The sequence below is a fragment of the Pleurodeles waltl genome, chromosome 3_1 (assembly GCF_031143425.1).
Source record: "Pleurodeles waltl isolate 20211129_DDA chromosome 3_1, aPleWal1.hap1.20221129, whole genome shotgun sequence".
NCBI classification, from domain to species: domain Eukaryota; kingdom Metazoa; phylum Chordata; class Amphibia; order Caudata; family Salamandridae; genus Pleurodeles; species Pleurodeles waltl.
Genome location: NC_090440.1, coordinates 653,824,197 through 653,847,235, shown reverse-complemented (window position 1 = coordinate 653,847,235; position 23,039 = coordinate 653,824,197). Strand labels below are relative to the sequence as shown.

General features: G+C 45.7%; 1 protein-coding gene across 3 annotated transcripts in view; it reads right to left on the bottom strand.

The window, feature by feature from the left end:
• Window positions 1-880: 880 nt before the first annotated feature.
• SYT8 (synaptotagmin 8) overlaps window positions 881-23,039 on the bottom strand; it is a 226,787-nt gene continuing 204,628 nt past the window's right edge. For all 3 annotated transcript variants that reach the window (XM_069223164.1, XM_069223163.1, XM_069223162.1), the window contains 4 exons: window positions 11,089-11,256; window positions 7,828-7,945; window positions 4,287-4,420; window positions 881-3,782 (listed from right to left, as the gene is read on the bottom strand). In XM_069223164.1, coding sequence (XP_069079265.1) covers window positions 3,555-3,782; window positions 4,287-4,420; window positions 7,828-7,945; window positions 11,089-11,256 — 648 coding nt within the window. In that variant the 3' untranslated portion in view covers window positions 881-3,554. The remainder of the gene's footprint in view (window positions 3,783-4,286; window positions 4,421-7,827; window positions 7,946-11,088; window positions 11,257-23,039) is intronic.

Sequence of the window (23,039 nt, the reverse complement as noted above, 5' to 3'; positions counted from 1 at the left end):
GCTTACACCGATAAGTGAGTTTCCCGTTTCTTCTTACAAGTTTTTTATATGAGTGTTGACTGTTTGTGAGGAATTTATAGTTCAGTGGTCAGTTTAGATGTGAGCAGAGACACTGCCTCCAAGCAGTCATAATCTCCACCACTACTCGGTAAGGATCTACTAACTTAGTGAGAGAATGGTGGGTGGTGGCAGAAAGCACTATGGCCGTGCTAGCACTACCACGCTGATATTCCCTTGTGAGCCTGGTGGAACTCATACCTGGCTGGTAGCTAATGTGCAGTCATCAATAATGCAGCAAATGCAATGACACGAGAGCCAGGGCCTTGGGGGGTCCAATGCTCTCCAACTATGGCTGTTTTTCAGTACCGAACCAGGGAGCAGGGAGACACTTTTTTGAATAGTTGCATTGGGGCCCAAGGCACCCTTGTTGCACCACTGAGCAGACAAACACTACATCAGAACCAACGTGGGCGTTTTTTAATCGTCTCCCAAAAAGAATCTGCCTGTTTTTCAATTTTCATTAGAACTAGCCTTCGGACGACCTTAATCTCCAAATTTTCTGCTGACTGCTCCGCCAATGCAGGACCTCAGCAAATGCTTTACCGACTGAGCACTGGGTGACAATGGTCCTGTGGGGCTGCTTCTTCTCGGACTGGAGATCAGTACTGTGCTCTTCTGACACAATGTATCACAACTGCACCAGTGCCAGCAACCTGGAGGACGTAGTGGATAGTATGTTTTGACTACGGCCTATCCACTCTGTTTAAGTGCCCATTTCCTCTGTTCTTACAGCTCACACTCCTTCTTCCACTCTTCAAAGAGAGGCAGCAACAAAATCCTAAATCAGTCTGGTCAGACAAAGAATTCAAAACTCCTGGAGAATCTTTCAGAATTTGCTTTATGTATAATATATATATTTATATTTATGTATATACACACAATTTATTAACATGTATTTAATTTAAAAACCCCAATACATTCCAATAAGATTTAGAATGGAAAATTGACATGTGAAAGTTGTTATCAGTCTCAGTTGCCAGTCTTGCATGGTTATCAGTGTATTCTGTGTTAGTTTCTGGGTGGAGGCATGTACCCGTCTGTCCTCTCCTTACATCTGAGAGTAGCTGTCTGTCGGCCATGCTTAACATTTCATATAGCTATTCTCAACATATTTTCTATTGAGCCCTGGTGAGGCAGACGTGGTTTAGACATCTAACCACTAATGCTCATCTGAAGAAAGTCAGGGCTGCAGTACATAAATACTACATAAAACCAGTACTCATTAGTATGCACCAATAAACAGTTCTGAAATTTAAATCAAATCGACTGGGATTTACTCCTTATGTATTCATTATCTTCCCAAAAACCAGCAGGCTAACAAACTAATCCAGTAGAAAACATTTGCAAATGGTCAACTTGAATTTCCACCAAGCTATCTGTCCTCTGCCTGGAACTGACAGCGTGAATGTGTTCATATGTTCCTTACCTGTGTCTTACTGCATTAAGGTCACCACCTCTCCAGGTCTGCCCCCTTCACTTCAGGTTTGGGTAGGTCTATTTAGGAAAACACCTGCTATAAGAACATAAGTGTAACTGAGACTGGGTACACAATTTCATAGGGTCCAAAAGTCATAAATGTGCCAGCAGAGCTTGCCTCTGCATTGGAGCAACAGAAGTGGTATTGTGAATGAATGCGTGTGCCAAGTTGTGTGAGTAAGCAGCTCTCTTAAGTGAACAGTCCCATACAATAAAAACATAACAGAACTATTCTTTGTACTGTACTGTTTTGGATAATGTTGATAGTTCCAGGCAGAGTGTTCCCATACAGAGTTTACATAGCTTGCAATTTAGAACACACTTTCTGAGATCAGTTCTCGTTTTAGCATTCATAATTGCCACACAAAACAGGAACAATCAAAGATGTCCCTCTAGGGTTTCTTTTATTTTGATGTTTTGTTTACTATGCCAGCACAACACCTTACAGTCACGTTACAGTGCTAATTGCAGCTTATGGTGGAGGCTACCAGAGAGGAGGTTTGCAAAGAAGATATGATGTACCTCCCACCTTATTGGAAAGGACATTTTCTTGAACAGGCAAGAGAAAACCTCCAAAAGGATGTGTTTCATCCTTATTTGTTTGCCATTCTATATAATCACCGGGGCTAATTTTCTTGGCCGTCCAAATTCTAGATCATGCTTCCCAGGTTAATGATCTGGATCATCCTATCAGAGCTGAAGTAACATACTATCCCTTTAGTTCTATAGGTCTAACCACTCTTCGACTAAAGTTGAAGACCATCCATTGAGGTACAGATATCTAGACCACACCTTCATGGATAGACTCTAAACTAACCCACCACAACCACTGTTCCAGGCCTTTCTTTAGGGTTACATTCCTAGACCAATGGCCTGGGCCAAAGTTCTAGAAGGCCCTCCAGTCCTTAGGCTGTAGGCCACCCCTATAGAGATGAATCTAACTAGATGTAATTTACCTAGTCAGTGGTTGTCCTTGAAGTTGTCCTTGGCCCTTCTAGACCAGTCTGGAATAACTCTGATTCAGTCTATCCAATCAGCAATAACTTTCCAAATCATAATTTCAAGGCTGAAGTTACAAGTCACATTTTCATGGCTGACCACCCTTACAGAACTCATGTTCCAGCTAACCTTTGCAGTGTTAACATTTAAGACTACTCCTAAGGAAGGTGGGTACCATACAGCAGGACTGAATGTCAACAAGAACTCTTAGAATTGTAATGCCAGACCTTCCTCAGGGTTCAGTATCAGACATTCCCTATGATTTTACTTCTAAATGACCCTTCTGGGGCTGAGGTTCTAGACCAACTACCAGGATTGAAATTCCAGACCACCCTTCCAGGACTAAAATTCGATATCATTAACTTTCTCAGCCACTTAGGACTGAAGATCCACACCATCCTTCCATGGCATACATTCTCCACCATCCCTTTGGAGCTGAAGTACAAGACAATCCCTTGGTGGCTAAAACTGAAGACATCCATCCAAGAATGATGTAGTAGAATAGCCTATGGAGTAACATGTGAAAGGAAAGATCACCCACCAGAACCAAGACTGTGAAACACATTGTGTGGATCTAATGTTCCAGAGTGGGCCTTAGAACTGGTGTAAATGTTCTCCTACAGATACAAGTGAGTATTTGTCTTCTTCTCTCAGGTGTATGACACCACACCTTGCCTCAAAGCCTCCACCTTTCTATGGTGGCTAGTTTGTCAGGTTTTCCATCTGAAGACATGCACCCACAAAATGACTCCCACACTTCCTAACACAGAAATGGGCCTCCAGATCTGCCTAGCTTACACTTCTGCAACATGTCCAAACACATAGAATAAGCCCACTTATCATGATTTGTAAATCATCTTTTGTGCTCATGGACAATTAACTGGATCCAAATCCTTTCAGACAATGCATACAGACTATACACACATCTCTATTTTTATTCACAGGCCCCTGCATCTGTCTAGTCATAGTCCAATAGTCACATGAATTTGCTACATATGCTGGAGGGAAAGAGTTTTGTCTTAGGGTTTGGGCAGCTTGAAACGAGACTTCACCCCAAGGGCATGGTTCACGTCTTCTACAGGCTGCAGACTGTGCCACTGAGCCATGGGTCGTCGTGGATTTGCTAACATATCAGACCAATGATGCAACTGGTTTCCTGTTGCTTTGCACCCCAGGAACAGCTTCCCAATCGCCTCATTCTTGGTAACCTTGTCGTGGTCCCAGACCGAAATCACAAGATCCACATTCTGGGGGTGCAAGAAAGAGAGTGAGTGTTTGAGTATCAGTTGATAGTACAGTCATAGTACACAAACAAAAGGTGGTTTAGGGCACACTGGCAATTATCTAAAGGCAAGAGTGACACAGAATGGAAACATGGTTACTGCACTGGGAGGTTCAAAGGAGAGAAAGTTCTGGTGATAAAGTGAAGGGGCGCCATGCTACTGTGAGTTCCACTTAATGCATGGCTGCTGTAGGAGCGTAGAATGGAGAGACCCTAAAGTACACTGCTAAAAGTCAACAGTCGTTCTGTTGTTTGACTTCTGAGAACTTTTAGGAAAAACAATTACATTTCTGAAACCTTTTTAAGGGATGGTACAGTCGCATGTGCTGAATGATATATTCCTCAATATATCCTGAAAAGAGACCCTGAGTTCAAATACAACTTAGTTTGAAGTTTTTACTGTTTCTTCCCGAGGTCCAACCAGATATACGAGGACGTATGATAGGTAAGGACTGCACACTGAACTCACCTTGATCTGCTCAAATGATACCTCGAAATTAAAAGCCTCATTGAAGTATGGACTAAGAGTGTTCTTCTTCACTGTTGTCTTTTTCTTCTTCCAATTCTTCTTCTTTAGGAGTAGCTGCACCTTGACGTAGGGATCTGTGTTGCACAAACACCAAAAGAATAAGCTGAGAAGAGAACAGGAGAGAGAAATGAGAGGGAATGAGAGAGAGAGAGAGCAAGAGAAAGCAAAAAAAAGAGAGAGAGAGAGAGAGGGCCAGGCCCCTGTGCAAGGTTAGACAGCAACATATTATTTCCGAGGCAATGCCCATTACATGCAGAATGTTGTTAGGAGACATGGATCTGCATGAGAAAGCCACACTTGCCAGTAGACGAACCCACCTGTTTGTAGGCAGAGACAACCATTTGAAAAGAAAATATGCTTTCCACATTTCACTTATAGAAGAATACCTATGTTTTGGGGATAATATCTTCAGATCTAAAAGGCGGAATACCTAGTATCTATGAGTCAAACTCTCTACCCCTCAGCTGTAGTAGAACACAAACTTGTTTGCAGTCAAGTTCTGTGGGTCTCCCCTGCAGTAGACTGCGGGATTGCTTGGAGTTAAGTCCTCTGGTTTTTCCTTGTATGGATGCTATATTGCTCAGAGGCAAACTCTCCAGATCTTTCCTGGAGTATAATGCTGGACTCTTCTGAGATAAGCTCTCCGGTCTTGCCTTTGGTAGCATGTTAGATCTGCAGCAGAATGACAAATTGTTAAGAGACAAGTGCACTAGGTCTCCCCTGCAGAAGAATGTGAGATTCTTCAGAGACAAGCTCTCCAGGTCTCTCCTGCAGCATAAAGGTAGATTGCTCAGACACAAGCTCTCTAGGCCTCTGCTGTTGCACCACTAATTCGCTCAGAGACAAGCTTTCTAGGTCTTCCTTGACCAGATTGGCAAATTTCTTGGACTTGAACTTTCCAGATGACACTTTTCCAGGTCAGTATTTTTTGTTGCATGCTGACTATAACAGAAGAATAGAACATCCTCAGCTAGAAGATGACACATTGTTTGGTATCAAGAGGATCATCCCTCACTAGTAGAACATCACATTACTCTGAGACAGGCTCACCAATGTTCTGTCTGGATCTGACATCTTAACTAGAAATGGTCAGCATCTTAAAACTTTAATTAACTTGATATATATATATATATATATATATATATTTATATATATATATATATATATATATATATATATATATATATATATATATAATTTCTTTTTTTAATATCCGGGGGATTCCTGTACTTATGATCTGATGAGATTGATTTCATGTCTTCTATATGGGCCTGGATTTTTTTCCACCAAAGCTGCTTAAAAATAAAAAATAAAAGATCCTGAACCATGAGAAAATTAAGTTGAGGACACCGGACACCAAAATTCTACAGTTGCCCGTTGTCTTTCATGGCTGTGCATTTATAAACTGTAGATAAAACCATGGTGTGTCCATGAACATAAAAACAGAGCTATTAGTAGCACAATATGTAGGATTGCAACAAATCATACTTGAGAAAGTCACACAGATCTGCCTGTATGTGAAACACCTGATGGAAGCAGCTTTCTTCTTTGCTAGGAACAGACCTCGTTTGATGCCTCATTGGCTCATGCAAGAAATAGGCTTTCCGTATGGCTCTGCAGTTGCCTAGTTTCCGCTTTAACTTTTTCACTTATCTGCTTGAATACAGACGTGCCCAGTTCCAAGGTAGAAATTCCAAGCTGCTTTCTTTTTTATATCTGTTATACCTGGGTCTCCAACAAGCAAAACGTTGCTTCACTGGCTATGCACCCCAGTGCCACTTCAATACGGTGTAACTTCCTGTGCCCTGTACAGTTAAACAGCATTTTACTGGAATTCTGTCTGTGCCCACTTTGCTATGCACAGCATGTCTAAGATCTCTCTGTTATGAAGCTCCAAAAGTTGTCCCTGTTTTAACTTTCAGGAAAAATGTATGTCTCTGTTTCTTCAGCTTTCCTAAGTTCTTTGGAGTTTCTTTGCAATAATAGCACTGCAGAATGTTTTTGCTAACATATGTGCTTTTGCTGGGCAAAGCATTTAGTGGTCCCACTAAGGCTTAGTTAGTTTTAGACAAACATTTTCAGAGTTAGGAACTTTCTTCACTGGTCTTGCAGTTTTGTTTTCTTTTCTATGTCTCTTCATTGTGGTTTACATGCATCATTAAGGTGACTGCAGTGTGTTTAGTTGACTGCATTGTGATCTCTTTTACAAAGTAATTAAACTGCCTCGTTACTCCTAGTCTGTGGTGTTGCTGGATTACAGTTTCATTTGAAAGAGTCTTTCACTGCTTGCATCCCATCCTTACTCTTCCAACAGCGAGTACTTTTTGTTAGACAGGCTCGTCTAGTGGAAGTACTCACAAGAAAGAGACCACTCTTCTTGCTCACAGTGAGACCCCAGCCTCGAAGCCAATGTAAAACAGTGATAAAGAAACAACAGGGCAAAAGAGGAACACCCAAATACAACCACACTCAGCTTAAAGTATCAATATAATAATGTGTGTACTAACCAACATATAGGATAATTAGACAATTAAAGAAAGGCCTGTTAATCAGTAAAAGCACTGCATGCAGTTAGCTTGTTGCATCAGAGAGCCTGATCCACATTTCAAGGATAAGACTCGAAGGAAGGTCCTTGGATGGGGTCTGGCATCTCCTGTGTTTTATGCCCTAATGTCCTGGGCTCTGAAAACTTCAACTAACACTTCTGGCGAGTGCTCAGACTGGTTACTTTTTGAGTCACCCAACCAGGAGTAGGTGACAAAAGAGGACATCCTTGGCTGTGCAGTCTATACTTCCTCTCTCCTGGCAGCTAAGAATGTTTTAAGAAGTAGACGAGCAGCAATTATATTACATTTTCTCTGGAGCAGCTTAATTGGCTTCTGATTCACTCACTAACCAGCCTCGCCTTGTAGCTGGCATCTGTCATGTGCTGTGGTAGGAGGACAAACTGAAATATGTACCACAGGCGCCTACAGTTTATTAACAGCTGGATACTGCTTTGCCATTGGCCCTAGTCATTTCAATATAAAACCCATTATATCCTGCTCTTACAAACACTGATACCGTGCCATTGACACTGGTTCGCTTTGCCGGACCCTGCCCCACTTGACATAGAAGATACATCACTCTATGAGGGAAAACACATAATAGCTCCCAAAATGTTGTTAGGCCTTCATATAACCTCATCAAGCCATTCTTGCACAAAAGTGGAACAGATAAGATGAACCACCACTCACAAACAGAAAACTTGGATCTACTTCTCCTATGAAAAGAATCTGGCTACTGTCCTGTAAAAATTATTTTGTAGGAGAGCTCTGAATAGGAATCCTCCAGGACCAGTGAATGTGCTAAAATAGTAATGCACATGGAACTGCCGGTGAACCTACAGTACATGCGGCTAGACAGGGAAAATGTTGAAAAGAAGAACTTCTATTGACCAAACAGATTCACTACAGGTCTGGGAGTATTTTCAGACACTTACCTGAAAGCCCATCAGAGTCCATCTTTTTGAGGTTCTTGGCTTCCAGGACAACCACAGTCAATGTGCTGGTACTTGGGACGTATCGCAACGAGAAGCAGATGTCTCCTAGGTGCTCTTGCTGCATTTTAGAATGAAGCAGATAAGTGAGGAGTCACTATTCAAACATAGGAGTTTAGATATATACAGGACCAATGAAAGAAAACAAATCCTTCAAGATATTAAACTAGGTTCAATATTTTCTGGTGTCTCTGTCTTGCTGTTCTCAATTTTGATATTTCCTAACAATAAGTTTAGTGTGTTTCCTTCTCTTCGGATAGGATGAATTCCTTTGTTCCCTTGCTTAGGGGACTTTTTCTCCATTCTTAGCTTATGTGGCCTTCTCGTTACACCAATACGTTTTTTTCTTTTTTCTTCATACAATTTTTTCATATGAGTGTTGGCTATTTTTGAGATATTTATGCTTCTATTTAGATGTGGGCAGACATTGCCTCTAAGCAGGCATAATCCCCACCACTACTCACTAAGTAGCCCTTATCTGTGGCATTTCTGATAAATAACAGGGTCAGCAAGGCTTAACGGGAGAATGGTGGGTGGTAGTATATAGCACTGTGGTGGTGCTAGTACTACCATGCTGATATTCCCTTATGAGCCTGGTAAAACGCATACCTGGCTAGTAGCTGATGTGCAGTTATCAATATTGCAGCAAGTACAATGGAATGAGTACCAGGAATCTGAAAGGCCCACTGCTCTCCAACTATGGCTGTTTTCAATTACCGAACCAGGGAGCAGGGGGGTGCTTTTTTGATAGTTTCATTGGGGTCCCAGGCACCCTTGCCGTACCACTGAACAGGCAAACACTACACCAGGACCGCCATCACCTTGGACACTGGGCAGTGCTCAGGATTCCCACCAGCAGTGTCTTCCATGCATTACAGAGCAAGGGAGGAATTCTGGAGATTCAAAAGAGAGGAGACTATGGTAATCATAAAAATTGGCATGATGTCCAAGTGTAGCGGAGTGATGGTAGCCGTGTCCTTTGCTCTTGTCCTCAGGGAATCCCTCTGACCGAGAGAGGAGTAAGGGCTAGTATTACCTGGGAACAGGCATGCCCAACCACCAACACCCTGACTTCTTTCTATACTTGTTAAAATCATGCATTGAGTACAGCCACCTACTTCAAAGTTGTCTGTGTCTCGCACCTTCCTAGCTCTGGTACAGGTAGGGCCACTATCATCCGCTCTGCAGAATCACCACCTCCACGTTTATTACCTGGCTGGTAGGAAGCAGGAGATGAAAGTTGTGAAGGGGCCTACTGCCTCCCTACGTCAAGGAGCACCTTTTTGCTTTTTTCTTTAGATCTGTTCTTAGGATGACCTTAATCTCCGAACCCCCTTCTTAACCATATGTGTACTTTGTTTCTTTCTTAGTATGAGTTTATATATGATTTCAGCAGTTGACAGCACATTCAGTACTGTGAGTTGCTTCTCCTCTCACTTTATACTAATTTTAGACTTATTTCTTTCAATTGTCGTTGCTTGAACAACTTAATATATGCACTGGTTCCCAATCTTGCTTTCAAAATGAGTTACCTGTTGTAAATGTTCTTTTCCACCACTGGGCTTGGTAGCTGCCCCACCATACTGTCCACTTTCCCTCACGGAAATGTACTATCTCCTTCACAGTAGTGTCCATGAGATTACCTACTATCTCTCACTACTGCTGTCAGTGCTGTATCTTTTGTGTCCGTGAGGAATAGTCAATTTGCTTGTGTGAACATTAATGATTCAAATTTCCCACTTTTTTATGAAAGAAGCAGGCAATCCCTCTCAACAGGTGCTACTGTCAACTGCAGTTATAGGAAACGGTACTGCAGTGGGATGATTAGATTGTGTAAATGTTCTCATTCATGAATTCACTAATTTATTTTCTCACTTAGCCTCTGCTAGGGCTTCAAATGCAAAGGCCACAAGATGATGGATGAAATGCTTGATTTAATCTCAGCCACCAGCAATCGCTCGGGCCACATCCCAATCCATCATTTTTCACCCACCATGCCACCTCAGTTTGGACCCAGACATTAGCAAATCCACCTTGACCCTGGTCTTCATGGGAACAGTCCAGCCAGAACTGCCAAGCCAGGTCCTCCCCACAGTGGAACAGAAGCAACCTAGGGCTGGTGTTGCCCTAGTTAGGGCTCTTGGTTGCTTGTTTTCTGGTTCAAGGAGGACCTGGCTTTACAGGGTAAGCTGGAATGTTCCTATTAGAGGAGGGTAAAGACTGACTTGCATATAGCTGGATCTGAGGTGGCATAGTGTGCAAAATAACAATGGATTAGGATGCGGCCCAAGTAATTACTAGTGGCTGAGATTCATTCAAGTATTCCATCCATCACTGTTTTGTATAATCATTGGTGTAAAGAACTGGACATGGCTAACTAACTGAAAGTCATATCAGCTCAGTTTTATATAACTTCACTTAAAGGTGATTTTAGAAATGTGCTAATTTTGTACAGATTTAAAATGTATAGTGTTAATGTTACATTTGTTTGTAGTTTATATGATGATTTGTTTGTTAAGCGAATAAATGAACATATATGATTTTTAAATAGACAAATAACCTCAAGCGATAAATTAACTGGGTAAAAGACATCCTCACTGTTATTAGTTTTAATTTACATAAGAAAAACTTGTGTGACTGTTTTTTCACCTGAGCTTAACCAACACAATACTCCACGGTTCTACTTCTGTCTAGAGAGTAAGGGCCTGAGTTAAGAGTTTGGCATAGGGGTTACTCAGTCATAATGGTGACAGCTATCCCGTCCGCCGAAATATAATTCCTACTCCATCCTATGGGATTTATATTTCGGCAGATAGGATATTCATCAGAGTTGTGACACAGTAACCCCTCTGCCAAACTCTAAATCAGGCCCTAAGATTTTTAAGACTACCCTTTTGCAAATGGATCTCTATTTCTTCCATTTCTGCACCAGGACCTTCACCTCTGAGGGAAAGTACAGAACATAGACCACAAGTAAAGACACAATTAAGTGTGACGTTACCTACTCAAGTTACTCCACCTGAACAAGTGCGAACAAACACTGTGCCTCTTCACAGGGTAGTCACTGGCTCGTTTTCTCCTTTCCTTCCTTATTACATAGTTTGGGATATTGTTATTCACGGAGGATTTAATAAAAGGTGCAGACCACATTGTGAGGCAGACTACAGCTTTGAGGGGTTCATTTATACTTATGGGGCCGTTTACCTCAATCTTTGTGCATACGCTGAGCTTCTGCCACTCTTCTATCACGTGCTGCAAGTCGATGTCCCCCAGTGTAAGCCGCAGTTCCCCAATGGCATCATGTTTTGAGAAGCGATTGAAGTCATAAAGCTGGATGACTGCTGTTGTTTTTGACACACTGTCCTTAGGAAGCTAGGATGGACAAAGCAGAGGGCCACAATTAATTTCCTCGAAAATTTAAAAGATCTAACTCTGCACATGATAATCTTGTGAGATGTCAGGTGTGCACTATTGTCTCTCAAGTGATCAATGAGGTTTTACAAGTGTACATCCAAATGTGAGTTATTCCTATGTATACATGAAATTACATAGGTTTTCTCATGTGTTTACCGGATTTAGCACATGCTATGTGACAGTGGGTGTTTGTGTGAAAAACATATGTGAGGTCTGCCTTCCCATATGAAAGCTTATAAGAAAACTGTCCATGTTCTTCCAGTTTCTAAACGTGGCAGCATATGGCAACAGTACACAACCAGTGTCTCGGTTCTTCCAAGATATTGTCTGTTTGTACCAAGTCTCCAATGAGAGAAAATTAAGTGATCAGAGTAAGCCTAAGGAAACAGGAAATTACTCAAGGTACAAGAAGCCCAATCATTGTGGTCTCTGTAGGATGACCCCAGCAACATCACTACAGCTGTGGAAACATGCAAAGCTGATGCTTACATTTTAGAATATTTTTTGTAAAATGGGTATAGTTTGAAGTTTACAAATGGAGCTGCTTTAACAACAGCTCTTAGTGCAGTGGAAAACTGTTCACACCTGTATGAGAGGCAGCAACGTGTAGTGGGTGGGCTACTGCTGAATAGTAGCTGCAGCCTAAAAAGAAAATCCATAGCTGGCACATTCCCTTTTGGAGCCAAAGCCCTACCCTCTTTTCCTCTCACCATCTGCTCCACTAGTCAGCCTCACATCTTAGCAATGCCTCTTTCTCCTTGTCACCCATGCCCTGCACAACCCAAGAGTTCCACCTGACACCACAGTCTCACCTCCTTGCACAATCCACATTCCCTGCCATATGTTTCCAGTCAATGGATGTCCAGCCCTCTAAGAAGGGAACATCTTGCATCTAGAAACCAACCCAGCCTGTAATCCAAAGGCTGGTTGAATTTTGCCATGGCTAAGTCAGGCAAAGTCTGTGATTTTATTCGGTCTTCAAATAAGAGACATTTCTGGACTTGGTGGGGGTTGTCATGGCATGATGACATTGGAGTGGGGTTGGAGATCTCGTGCTCCCCGCTGAACACTCCTATCCCTATTCATCCATTTGGTGCTCATTAGCCGAGGCGGCTGGCTACAGAACCGTGAAATCTTCCTAAAGTAGGGGCTCCTGAACAGAGCCTGGGTTATGGCCCCCACAACTTACTTTTCTTGGCACCAAGCCAGGGGCCTACTTGATTGTGTGGCCCTGCTGCCAAGAGGACAGTGGTGTGGCAGTAGAGAGGCCTTGCTGGGGTGAGTGCTACTGCCTGGAGAACCGACCGCTGTGGAGCGGTAGGCCGCCTGCTACAGAAATAAACTGCAGGGGCCCCATCTGTTGCCTGATGTTGCCCGATGAGCACGAGAAGGCCGCAGAGAGGCCAAGGAGCGTGGGGATGATGATGCCGCTCCCCTACTGGGGCCTGTTCTGAGACTCCCACGCACTACAAGGTAACAGCAAGGCTTGTTCCCCAGGCGAAAGTCAGGAAACAGAGGGTGTGCCCAGTACTTTGTGCCTGTGGGGACCTTGCCCTTTACAAGGCAGGCCTTGAGAGCAGTGAAGAAAAGCAGATAATTCCTTCCCCCGGGTTATCAGCTACCAGAGACCCAGGGGATGAGGAGTGCCAGAGGTGCTGGCCTCCTGAGTGGCAGCAGTAGTGAGGACTGGTTTCCCTTTTAGAGACAGTGGGGCCCCTTCTGTTACACTGTGGGGTCCGTGCCTGCCAGAGGTGACTGCTGACAGTGGAGCACCAACCGCGCCCCAGGAGAACAGCAGGTGCGGTAACCTCAGACCTGGGGGACTGACTTTGTGGACCTCCCCAATGAAAGACAGAGGTGAGCTGGTGGTGTGAGCCTGGTCTTGTGTCTGTGACTTGGCTCCCTTGTGCAGCAGGAGCAAGTGAGGTCTGGAGGAACAGTGACCCCTGCTTGGAAGCGGGTGGACTTTGGGGGAGGAGGAGTCCCGCCCTGGGACCCTGCATGAACTGCTAGACTCTGGTGGAACTGGTGCTAACTAATTTGGTGGCTTGACACAGGTTAGGGAGAGGAGATCTGTTCCGCGCTCCAAGCGGCGGCTGAGGTGCCGACTGGGAGCCCAGACTGAGTTTGGGGCCTTGGCTTTGAGGAGTGTCCTCCTACTGCTGGTGAATTAAACATGGAGACGAGAGAGGTTCTTGGCCTGGCTTTCAATTCTAGAGATGTGCCAGAGCAAGCTGAAAGCCCTGTTGGTCTAGAAAACTGAAGACCGGAATGATTGGCCCTAAGTCAAGAGGCACCTGCTAGAAAGAATCCCTTATCTCCAAGGGGGAGGAACATCATAGGAAAAGCCTCAAAGAAGAGGGTTGTGGATCCTCACCAACACCCCCACCCAGGCCACCAGTGACATTAAGGATGGTGGAAGCAATCCAGCCATGAGCCACAAAAGGGAGACATTGGATGCTATCCTACAAGTGATTACAGAATCCCAGGAAGTTTTTGAATTAAAGATGGACACATAGTAGTGCATTTGGGGATTCTGTGGGGTGACCACCAGCGACCGAAAACATACTGTGACTGAAATGTACCGGAAATGGGAGCATTAAGCTGGCATCTGGAAGCCAAGAAAGAAAGAGTCAAAACTTTGGAATATAGGGCTGACGATACTGAAAACAGCGCCCAATCAAATTATATCCAGGAGACAGGACTGCTGAGGAGGAAAAAGGGTGCATTGAAAAGGGTGCACCAGGAACAGCTGTAGACCCCCACCACCAGGGGAGGCCCCACTGCCGGTTGTGGCTAAATTGCTCCATTACAAAGATCGAGATCACATACTGCACCAGGCTCAGCTGAGAGGGGATCTGCAGATAGACAACCATAAGATCATGGTGTTCCCAGACTTCACCAGATATGTCCAGAAGTAGCGGGCTCTTCCCTTCCAAATTGCGAGTGGCCACGGAGGGTGGTGTGCAGTTTTTTTACCTCACCGCAGGAGGCGTGGGAGTGGATTAATAGTCACCTGTGCTTGGTGACAGCACCCGGGGCCTTGGGGTGGCAAAAGACATTCTAGAGTCAATCAAGGAGAAGGTTGCATAGTGGTAGCCTGGTGATACCTTCTAAACCCCAGGTGCACCAACAAAATTGAAAGGAGTGCAAGTGGTAGCAATAATGAGTCTGGCGGGGGCGAGTCCCTTGGACAGGGCCTCAGTATCCACAATGGGCTCCGATGCTGCTTTGCCCCAAATGACGCCCTAACAGCAGATAATCACCTTTGAATCTTGCTAGAGGTTCTGTATTGGGGTTCTTGTTCAGGAATGTCTGTAGGGGGACAGTGGCTTCAGTGGCTTCAGAGACTTCAGCAATCTGTAAGTGGGCTGGGACCTCGTGGCCATCGGGATGTTTGAGGAAGATGTGCATGGATGGAGTGGTGTGAGGTTGGGAAGCGCACACACAGAAGCTAGTCCCCTTGCCTGGTTCATGTGCATTGACTGCATGTGTGGTTGGAGTTGCGATGATGGTTTGGATGGGGGGGATGTTAACTTCTTGTCCTGGGGTTAGGGAGTTAGGATTGCTTTTGTTAGAAATGGGGTTTCTGGTTGACTAGGGTATGCACCTATGCCAAGCAGAACCCACCCACTCTAGCCAGGGCAAGGGAGTTACATGTCCAAGATAACCCCTGCTCACCCCCTTGGTAGATTGGCACGAGCAGTCAGGCCTAATCCGGAGGCAGTGTAAAGTGTTTGCACAACACACACAACGCACGTGACTCAATAACTTCACCACAAAGGGAACACAACACCAAGTTATGTAAAAAGAAACTGTATTGCACAAAATATAATTAGACCAAACATAACATGTCAGTAATACCCTGTTACCCAAGCAGTTGTCACAACATCATATGGTACTCTGCAGAATAACCAGTAGTCATAATAGAACACCTAAGTTACTTATTATTCTGTAACATAAGCAGTAGTCAGGAATCACAGAACTAAGGAAATGCACTTGTCATAGAACTATCATAAATGCCCATACCAGGAACATAATAAAACATATGGCAAGCTCATGAAGATATGTTAGTATACAATGCCCATAAAAAGGAACATCAGCATATATAGGTCACAAAAGGATTATCAGAAAACCCCCAGCAAGTCATGAACAACATATAATATGGAAGGCATTTGTCCTAGGAAGCACACGTCACCAGAAAAGCAAAACCTGGTAACCGTGACCTGTGACCAATTCAGGCGCAAAACAAGCAGCAGGGTACCCGTGGGCAGAGCGGGGACCTCCGTAGAGGGTTTCCATCCCGGCCTGCATGGACTTAACCAACAACAGTGTGCAGGGCATTTCCAATACAATCCTATGAGAAGGCAGCACTCACAGCATTGAGAAACCAAATAGGCTGTTTGTCACTAACAGGACAGGACACGCTACTAGGCACATGTTCTGCCTTCTACATACATAGCACCCTGCCCATAGGGCTACCTAGGGCCTACCTCAGGGGTGACTTACATGTAGTAAAAGGAGAGTTCTGGGCCTGACAAGTAGATTTAGGTGCCAGGTCCCTTTGGCAGCAATCTGCACATGCAGGTTCTGCGCTAGCAGGCCTGAGACAGGTTTAAAAGGCTACTTCCGAGGGTGGCGCAGGCAGCGCTGCAGGCCCACTAGTAGCATTTAATCTAAAGGCCCTGTGTATAGAGATACCACTGAACAAGGGACTTACAGGTAAATTAAATGTGCCAATCAGGTATAAGCCGATCATACCAAGTTTACAAGGGAGAGCACATGCACTTTAGCACTGATTAGCAGTGGTAAAGTGCCCACAGTCATAACGTCAGCCAAAAAGGGTCAGAAAAATAAGGAGGAGAAGGCAAAAAGTTTGAGGAATGACCTTGTAGAAAGGGCCAGGTCCAACATTCTTGTTTGTTGTTGTTTGTTTGAGATATACCACTGGTGAGAAACCTACATTGCTGAGTATCTGTAAGGGGCTGACGGGGTCCAGAAACAGGGTTGGGGCTTGGTGGTTGAGGGTTCACATGTCACTGTGCCGTGGCTGCCATGAGCTGGACTAGACTTCTGTACTCTCAGCCCACGGCCAGTATGTAGGTCAATGTGAGATCTCTGCAGAATACCTGGTGGGCGGGAGAACCTGACAGGGCTGCCCGCTATCTCTGTTGCTCTTCTATTTAGTGGTCGAGCCATTGGTCTGCAGTGCAATATCAGGGGTCACTTATCATGGCTAACAGCACGTGGCTTGAGACATTATATGGCTTTATACACAGATGACATGCTGTTATTTCTTAAGGATGCAGTTGCAAATGTGGCATGTGATGGGCCTCCTGGACTGCTTTGGAGCTGTCTCAGGCCTGAGGACCAACTTGCAAAAGTCTAGCATATTCCCCCTGTGTACAGAAGTGCAGCTTTCCTTGACCCAGAGAGGGTTAAAACGGGAGCCCTCATGCCTACAATATCTAGGAGTCAAAATATATCATGGCATGTGGGAAATCCTAGAGGGCTATGTGGACGGGCAGCTATTCAGGCCCTGTGATCCAGTGTCGACACTGCCTGTCTACGTGGCCAGCCGTATTGCCATCGCTAAGATGTTAGCACTTCCCCATCTGCTTTATTTTTTAGCATTACTTGCCATAGTGATAACTCATGGAAATGCAATCCATAATGATTGCATTTGTGTGGGGTTCGGGCCGGCGCAACATGGTGGTGATTAAGCTACAGCGACTAGTCACAGATGGCAGTTTGGTGCCCCCGGATTTTGAAACTTACTGTTTGGTAACGCTGATGCAGTGGTTCACTCAGTGGGTGGCAGGTAGTAAGGCACTGTAGGGAGGGGGGCCCTTGGTCCACTCGTCGTGGATGCTCTTTCAGATTCTGCTTAGCCCTCTGTGGGTGGCTAGAGGAGGACCTGAAGGAACTCCCGCTGTAAGGCACTGTTGGTTACGTTGCCTACACAAAACTCAGACACGATTCCCGCAGTCCCCTGATATACCACTGCAGAGGATGGAGGTGCTGCCCCACAGGGGTGACTGAAGGGACTAACCGAATGGGCAGCGTATGGCATATTGGAGGTAGGAGACTTGTACAGCATGGATGAGAAGTTCACATTTCAGAACGTACAATTGGAGCATGATATCCTGGGGGGGTTGTTGTAGTATTTCTTGCTTTATGGAGCTGTGACTGCAGCAATCAGAAAATACGGGGGCTGGAATGACTGAACCGCCCATGCACCAAAGCTGTCATGTAATATGCACGACCAATGCCACATATAAAGCAGTGACGTCCTTTTATAGGGCACTCAGGGCAGACGTAACTGCACTTCCGGCAGACCACTGGGCAAAGTGGGAGGGTAATAAAGGGACACTGATACCAGAATCAGACTGGGCAAAAATACTGGACCAGGTTCCTAGGGTGTCTAGAAATGCCCATTTTAAATTGATAATTTCTACTTCCTTATTAGGATGTATCTTATGCCTGGAAAATGTAACAAGTTCTACCGGGCAGCTGGGGCAGCATACCCATGATGAGGGGGAGGTGAGGACATGAGATTCTGGGAGGAAGTTGTGTAATGTATTCTATGTCATACTCTCTACGGGCCACTGTTTGTTGGTCAGGTTCCCGCGCCCAACCACACATAAGGTTACATCTAGATTCTCCCACTTGGCATTGGTTCTGCCAAAATGTGAGATCACAATGAACTGGAAAGCAGCTGGAGGTCCCAGGGTAAATAAATGGCGGAGTGAACTTCTTAGGTGGCTGGACTTTGAGAGAGGGGCTCTGTTACGAGAAGCTAAGAGAAGATGTGGCTCCTTGGAAGTGGCACGAGCATGGGACAATTTGGTAGATTATTTGAGTGAACTAGAACTACGGACACCGGTGAGGTCCGTGAGAGGATTGACAAACGTGGGAGAGGAGTATACATGAGAGTCAGGAGGGCACTTTGGACCTTGGAACTGAATAGCTGCCATTTGGTCCTAGGGAAATTATTGGGAGCGCAGCAGTGGGAATTCCCCTACATTGAGATCCAGGACTGTCAGACTTGTTTTTGGTAGTGGTGGTGCGGCTTTGTTTTGTTAGATTGCTTACTTGTTTGTGAGTTACTTGGGGCAGCAGACGGTGGCGAGGGCTTCCGAATATGGGTCCAGCGAAGAGCTGGATACAATCTTTTCGTGGGAGCTCTCAGGCCGGATGGAGAAGTCCAGGACAGGGATAGGCTGGGGGTGGGTGTGGGAGTCTACTGCTCAGGGGTACGAGGTCTCTCGCAAGGATGGAGGAAGGCGCAGACCAAGGCTGGACATTGCAACGACTGGTCGTGGGGTCCAAGGTAAAGGAGAATGGTGGGCAGCATGGGGTGAATGGAGGGGCAAGGCCAGTGCAGCAAATCTATTGGTGTGGGTGAGGATTCGATACACTTGCAGTCTTATACCAGTGCGGTAGATACAGGTGCTAACGACAAAGGGGGAGTCAAGGCACTGTTGGCGCAAAGCAAGGACGGAGATGTAGTGGTAAGTGGGGAGAAGGCAGATGAGGACAAGGGGGGGCGGGACATAAGAAGAGGCTACCATACATGGGACTCGCCGTTGGGGTCACACGTGGCAGACAACACAAAAGTGAGGATTTGGAAACATGAATATGTTTTCAAGCTTTTACACAGGGATATTCAGGCAAAAGAAGGTTCTAAGGAGGAAGAGTGGGACCTGGCTCGTGTTCCAGTAACTATGGACAACTGGACCTCTGCCTTTTTGATTTACGCTAGTATACACTGCGAGAAATATCTCGACAGGGCCATTGCCATGTTTAAGTACATGGATATTATCCAGAAAGCACAAGTACACTTTGAGGGGTTTGCTTGGCTAAACTACGATGAAGAGTTCAGAGCCAGAGTTAGCATAAACCCTGAGAAACCCTGGGGAGACATGGATTCGGAATTATGGATGCAATGGATGGCATCTTCGCATTCTGCCACTTCCACACATACAGCTAGTGGTCTCCCGTTAGTATATAAGCTGTTTCAGCAGTGTCCCGCTCAAGAAGGGGCAAGTATGCCTCAGAGGGCACAGGTATCTACCTCAGGAGCATCTTGGAATTTCAACAAGGGGTTTTGCTCCAGGCACCCCTGTAAATTTAAGCATGAATGTCCAAAATGTGGGGGTAAACACCTAGTCATGCAATGCTTTTCACTCGCCAGTCCGGCCGAGCAGTGGAGATCTACCAGGGGCAGGGGGGGACAAGGGCCTCTTGGGCCAAAGGGCACCTACTCCAATTAGGTTGGAGAGGTTACATTATTGGTTGCGCGTGTACCCGGATACGGACACAGCGCCAAAGTTGGAATGGGGTTTCAGAGATGGTTTCCGGGTGGGATATCAAGGGCCAAGGAGATGGAGATGGGCAGATAACTTGCAGTCAGCCAAGGCCATGCAGGACAAATTGAACAAGGAAGTGGCAGAAGTCAGGATTTTGGGCCCCTTCATGAATGGCCCTTGGAGAACCTGATGATCTCACCTCTGGGGGTTGTGCCGAAAAAGAGCAGGGAGGACTTTCGGCTGATATATAATTTGTCATGGCCTGAGGGGACACCAGTGAATGATTTAATGGCGCCAGAAGATACAAGGGTGGTATATGCCACAGTGGATGATGCTATTTGGCTCATCTGGGGGTGTGGGAAAGGTGCAGAGTTGGCCAAGTGTGATATCAAGGCAGCTTTTCGGCTGCTCCCCATTCACCCGGTTGATTTTTCTTTGCTAGGGATGCAGTTTGGAGGTGCAATATATGTGGACAGAGTATCCTTCCCCTGGGCTGCGCGATTCCCTGCGCGCTGTTTGAGGCTTTTAATACATTCCTGCAGTGGGTTTTTGTTCAAGTGAGTGGACATCGGATGGTGTCACACTATCTAGATGATTTTTTATTTGTACGAACAGCGCAGTCAGACTCTTGTGGCTGGGCATTGCGGCAGTTTTGAGCGGTTGGCACAAGACTTTGGGGTACCTTTAGCCCCAGAGAAAACGGAGGGCCCAAGTTGTGTTTTGACCTTTTTAGGCATTGAACTGGACACAAGGGAGTTATTAGCGTGCCTACCGGCAGTAAAAGTTGAGGAGAGACTGCTGTTCTTGAGGGGAATCATAATGAAGCAAAAAATTGAACTGTGCATGGCTCAAAAATTTCGCATGTAGAGTGGTCCAGAGAGGGGCATGACTTTTTGCAGGTGCATGGGTCTAGCAATGTCAGGGGCATCCCTCCCACATCACAGGATAAGGTTGACCATAGATCTGCGAGAAGACATTAAAGTATGGTACATGCTTTTGACACAGTTTAACGGGGTCTCTATGTCTTTCCGGGAGGAGGACACTGTTTGGCAGGTACAGTTTTATTTCAGACATGGCAGGTGCAGCTGGTTTTGGACTGTTTTGGGATGGTCATTGGTGCGCAGAGACATGGCTTGCACAATGGTTGAGTCAAGGGAGGAGTATTGCCTTCTTGGAATTCTTTCCTCTGCTGGTGGCTTTGTCAGTCTGGGGAGATGAGTTGACCAACAGGTCAGTAATGTTTCACGTGGACAATTTGACGGTGGTTGAGTTAGTGAATAGACGGAGAGCTAAGGATCTTAGGGTGCAGCGGTTGCTCAGGAGGTTTATGTTGCGTTGCTTAACTCTGAATATAATTTTTAAGGTTGAGCACATTCCTGGGGTAAACAATTCCATTGCAGATTCCCCGTCTCGTTCGCAGTGGCAGCATTTCCGGCAGATGGCACCCGGCGCAGAGGAGCACAAGACAGCGGTCCAGGCAGACATTTGGGAGTGGGGCGAGTGATGGTCAGAGACTGGTGGAGAGGTGGGTAGCAGAATCAACCCTCAGGAGTTACCCCCTGGCATGGTTGGAATTTCAGGATTTTGAAGCTTATAGGGGGTAGTTTTGGACACAGGAACAAAAAAACACTAGAGTCTAATGTGATGTGTTTTGTTGTGTTTTTGATTCAGAAGGATTTATCGCCAGCCATGATTGGGGACAAGCTGGTAGGAGTGTCTTTTTATGGGAAGTAGTTTTTTGAATGGGACCCGGCAAGGAATGACATTCTGGGAAAAATGTTGAAAGGTTGGGGGAGAATGTGCACAGGATCAGCTTTTGTTCGTGAAACCATTACATTTGAGTTATTATTGGAGATCTTGAACGTCCTGCCAGTTTGTTGTTTTAATGCCAATGAGGTGGCCCTATTTCGTTTATGTATGATATGGATGTTTTTTGGAGCTTTTTGTGTGTCTGAGTTGTTGGGGGTGGGGAAAGCTGGGGGCTTAAAAGTAAGTGAGGTGCAACGTCAGGGTGAGAGGCTAGGGATTTGGTTGCGGCGATCAAAGTCGGATCAATTGGGTAAGGGGAAGTGGATATGGTTGGAGCAAGGAGGAGTGTCGGAAGCATGCCTGGTACGAGAATGGGACTCTTTCAGGGTGAACAGGGTGAGCCCGAGGGAAAGTGTGTTTATTCATGAGAATGGCACAAAGGTCACAGCTTTCCAGCTGTTGTCTGTTCTGAGAATGGTTTTGAGGCGCCTGGGTAGACAGGTGGGTATTTTTGGTACTCACTCCTTCAGGAATGGCGCAGCGACTGAAGCGGCCAGGTTGGGGTGGGATTGGGATAGGATCAGGCACATTGGACGGTGGAGAAAGAAATGCTGTGAGCAATATGTAAGGGCATAATTGGCTATGGGGAACAGGCACAGGCAAGTTTGTGAGTAGGGAGTGCTTGTCAGGGGTGTGGTGTCGTACACGGGGGAGACTTGTGGTTTTCATTCGGACTCTTGTTTCTTTTTTCAGGTTGCGTGAGTGGCCCGGAGAGTCATAAAGCGATCACGTGGTTGGTTGGACACTCACTCTTTTATTCACTGGGCTGCAAAATTTGCAGAGCGGCAGGTCTATGGACGATCTTTGGGACTCCCAAGTAGCTGGCACGAGGTGGTGTGGTGGGGAAAGAGCGGCATGAGTGGGAGCAATTGCCTCCTTTTATTACATCGATTTTGCCGACGTGGGGATGTCCTGATGTATTGGTGTTACACCTGGGAGAGAATGACCTAGTCCCTTTCTCTGGGCTCACCCTACTGCAACCCATGCAACATGACTTGGTAATGATGAAGCGCAACATGCATGGGACTTGCCTGGTATGGACAGAACTTGTGCCATGGAGGAAATGGCCGGCAGCCCAAAAACAGGGCTATCCAAAGGGCTTGGAGGAAGCTCAAGAGGGCTATGACGGTTTTCTGCTGGGCGTAGGATATTAATGTTCTGACACACGAGGGGATAAAAGAGGAGGAGCAGGACCTTTTCAGGGATGACGGTGTGCATCTCTTGGAAATGGGGAATGCACATTACATGATGAAGTTGCGTTTCTTGCCGACTAACTTATGGGGAGAAAGATTTTGGCATTGTGAAACGGATGGCAAGGCATGACGTGTTGCAGTGGGTTCGGTGGTGGTGCAGCAAAACGCCAATTGGGTTCGTGCAGGGTAGCAGTAGATGGGGGAGGGTGGAGAGTCAGATGCAGGCTTGTCCACCCTTCCATGGGGAACAAGAAGCAGGTGAAGGATGACAGACTGGGGGAGGCCCGAGTCAGGCAGGGGATACGAAGAAAAGTAGGATGTGTGGGAATGGAAGTGGAAATTGGGTGAGCAAAGGATAAGTGGTGGATTGAAGTGAGGATGTAAGAATGGGAGTTACAAGGTTAAAGATAAAGTTGACATTTAATTT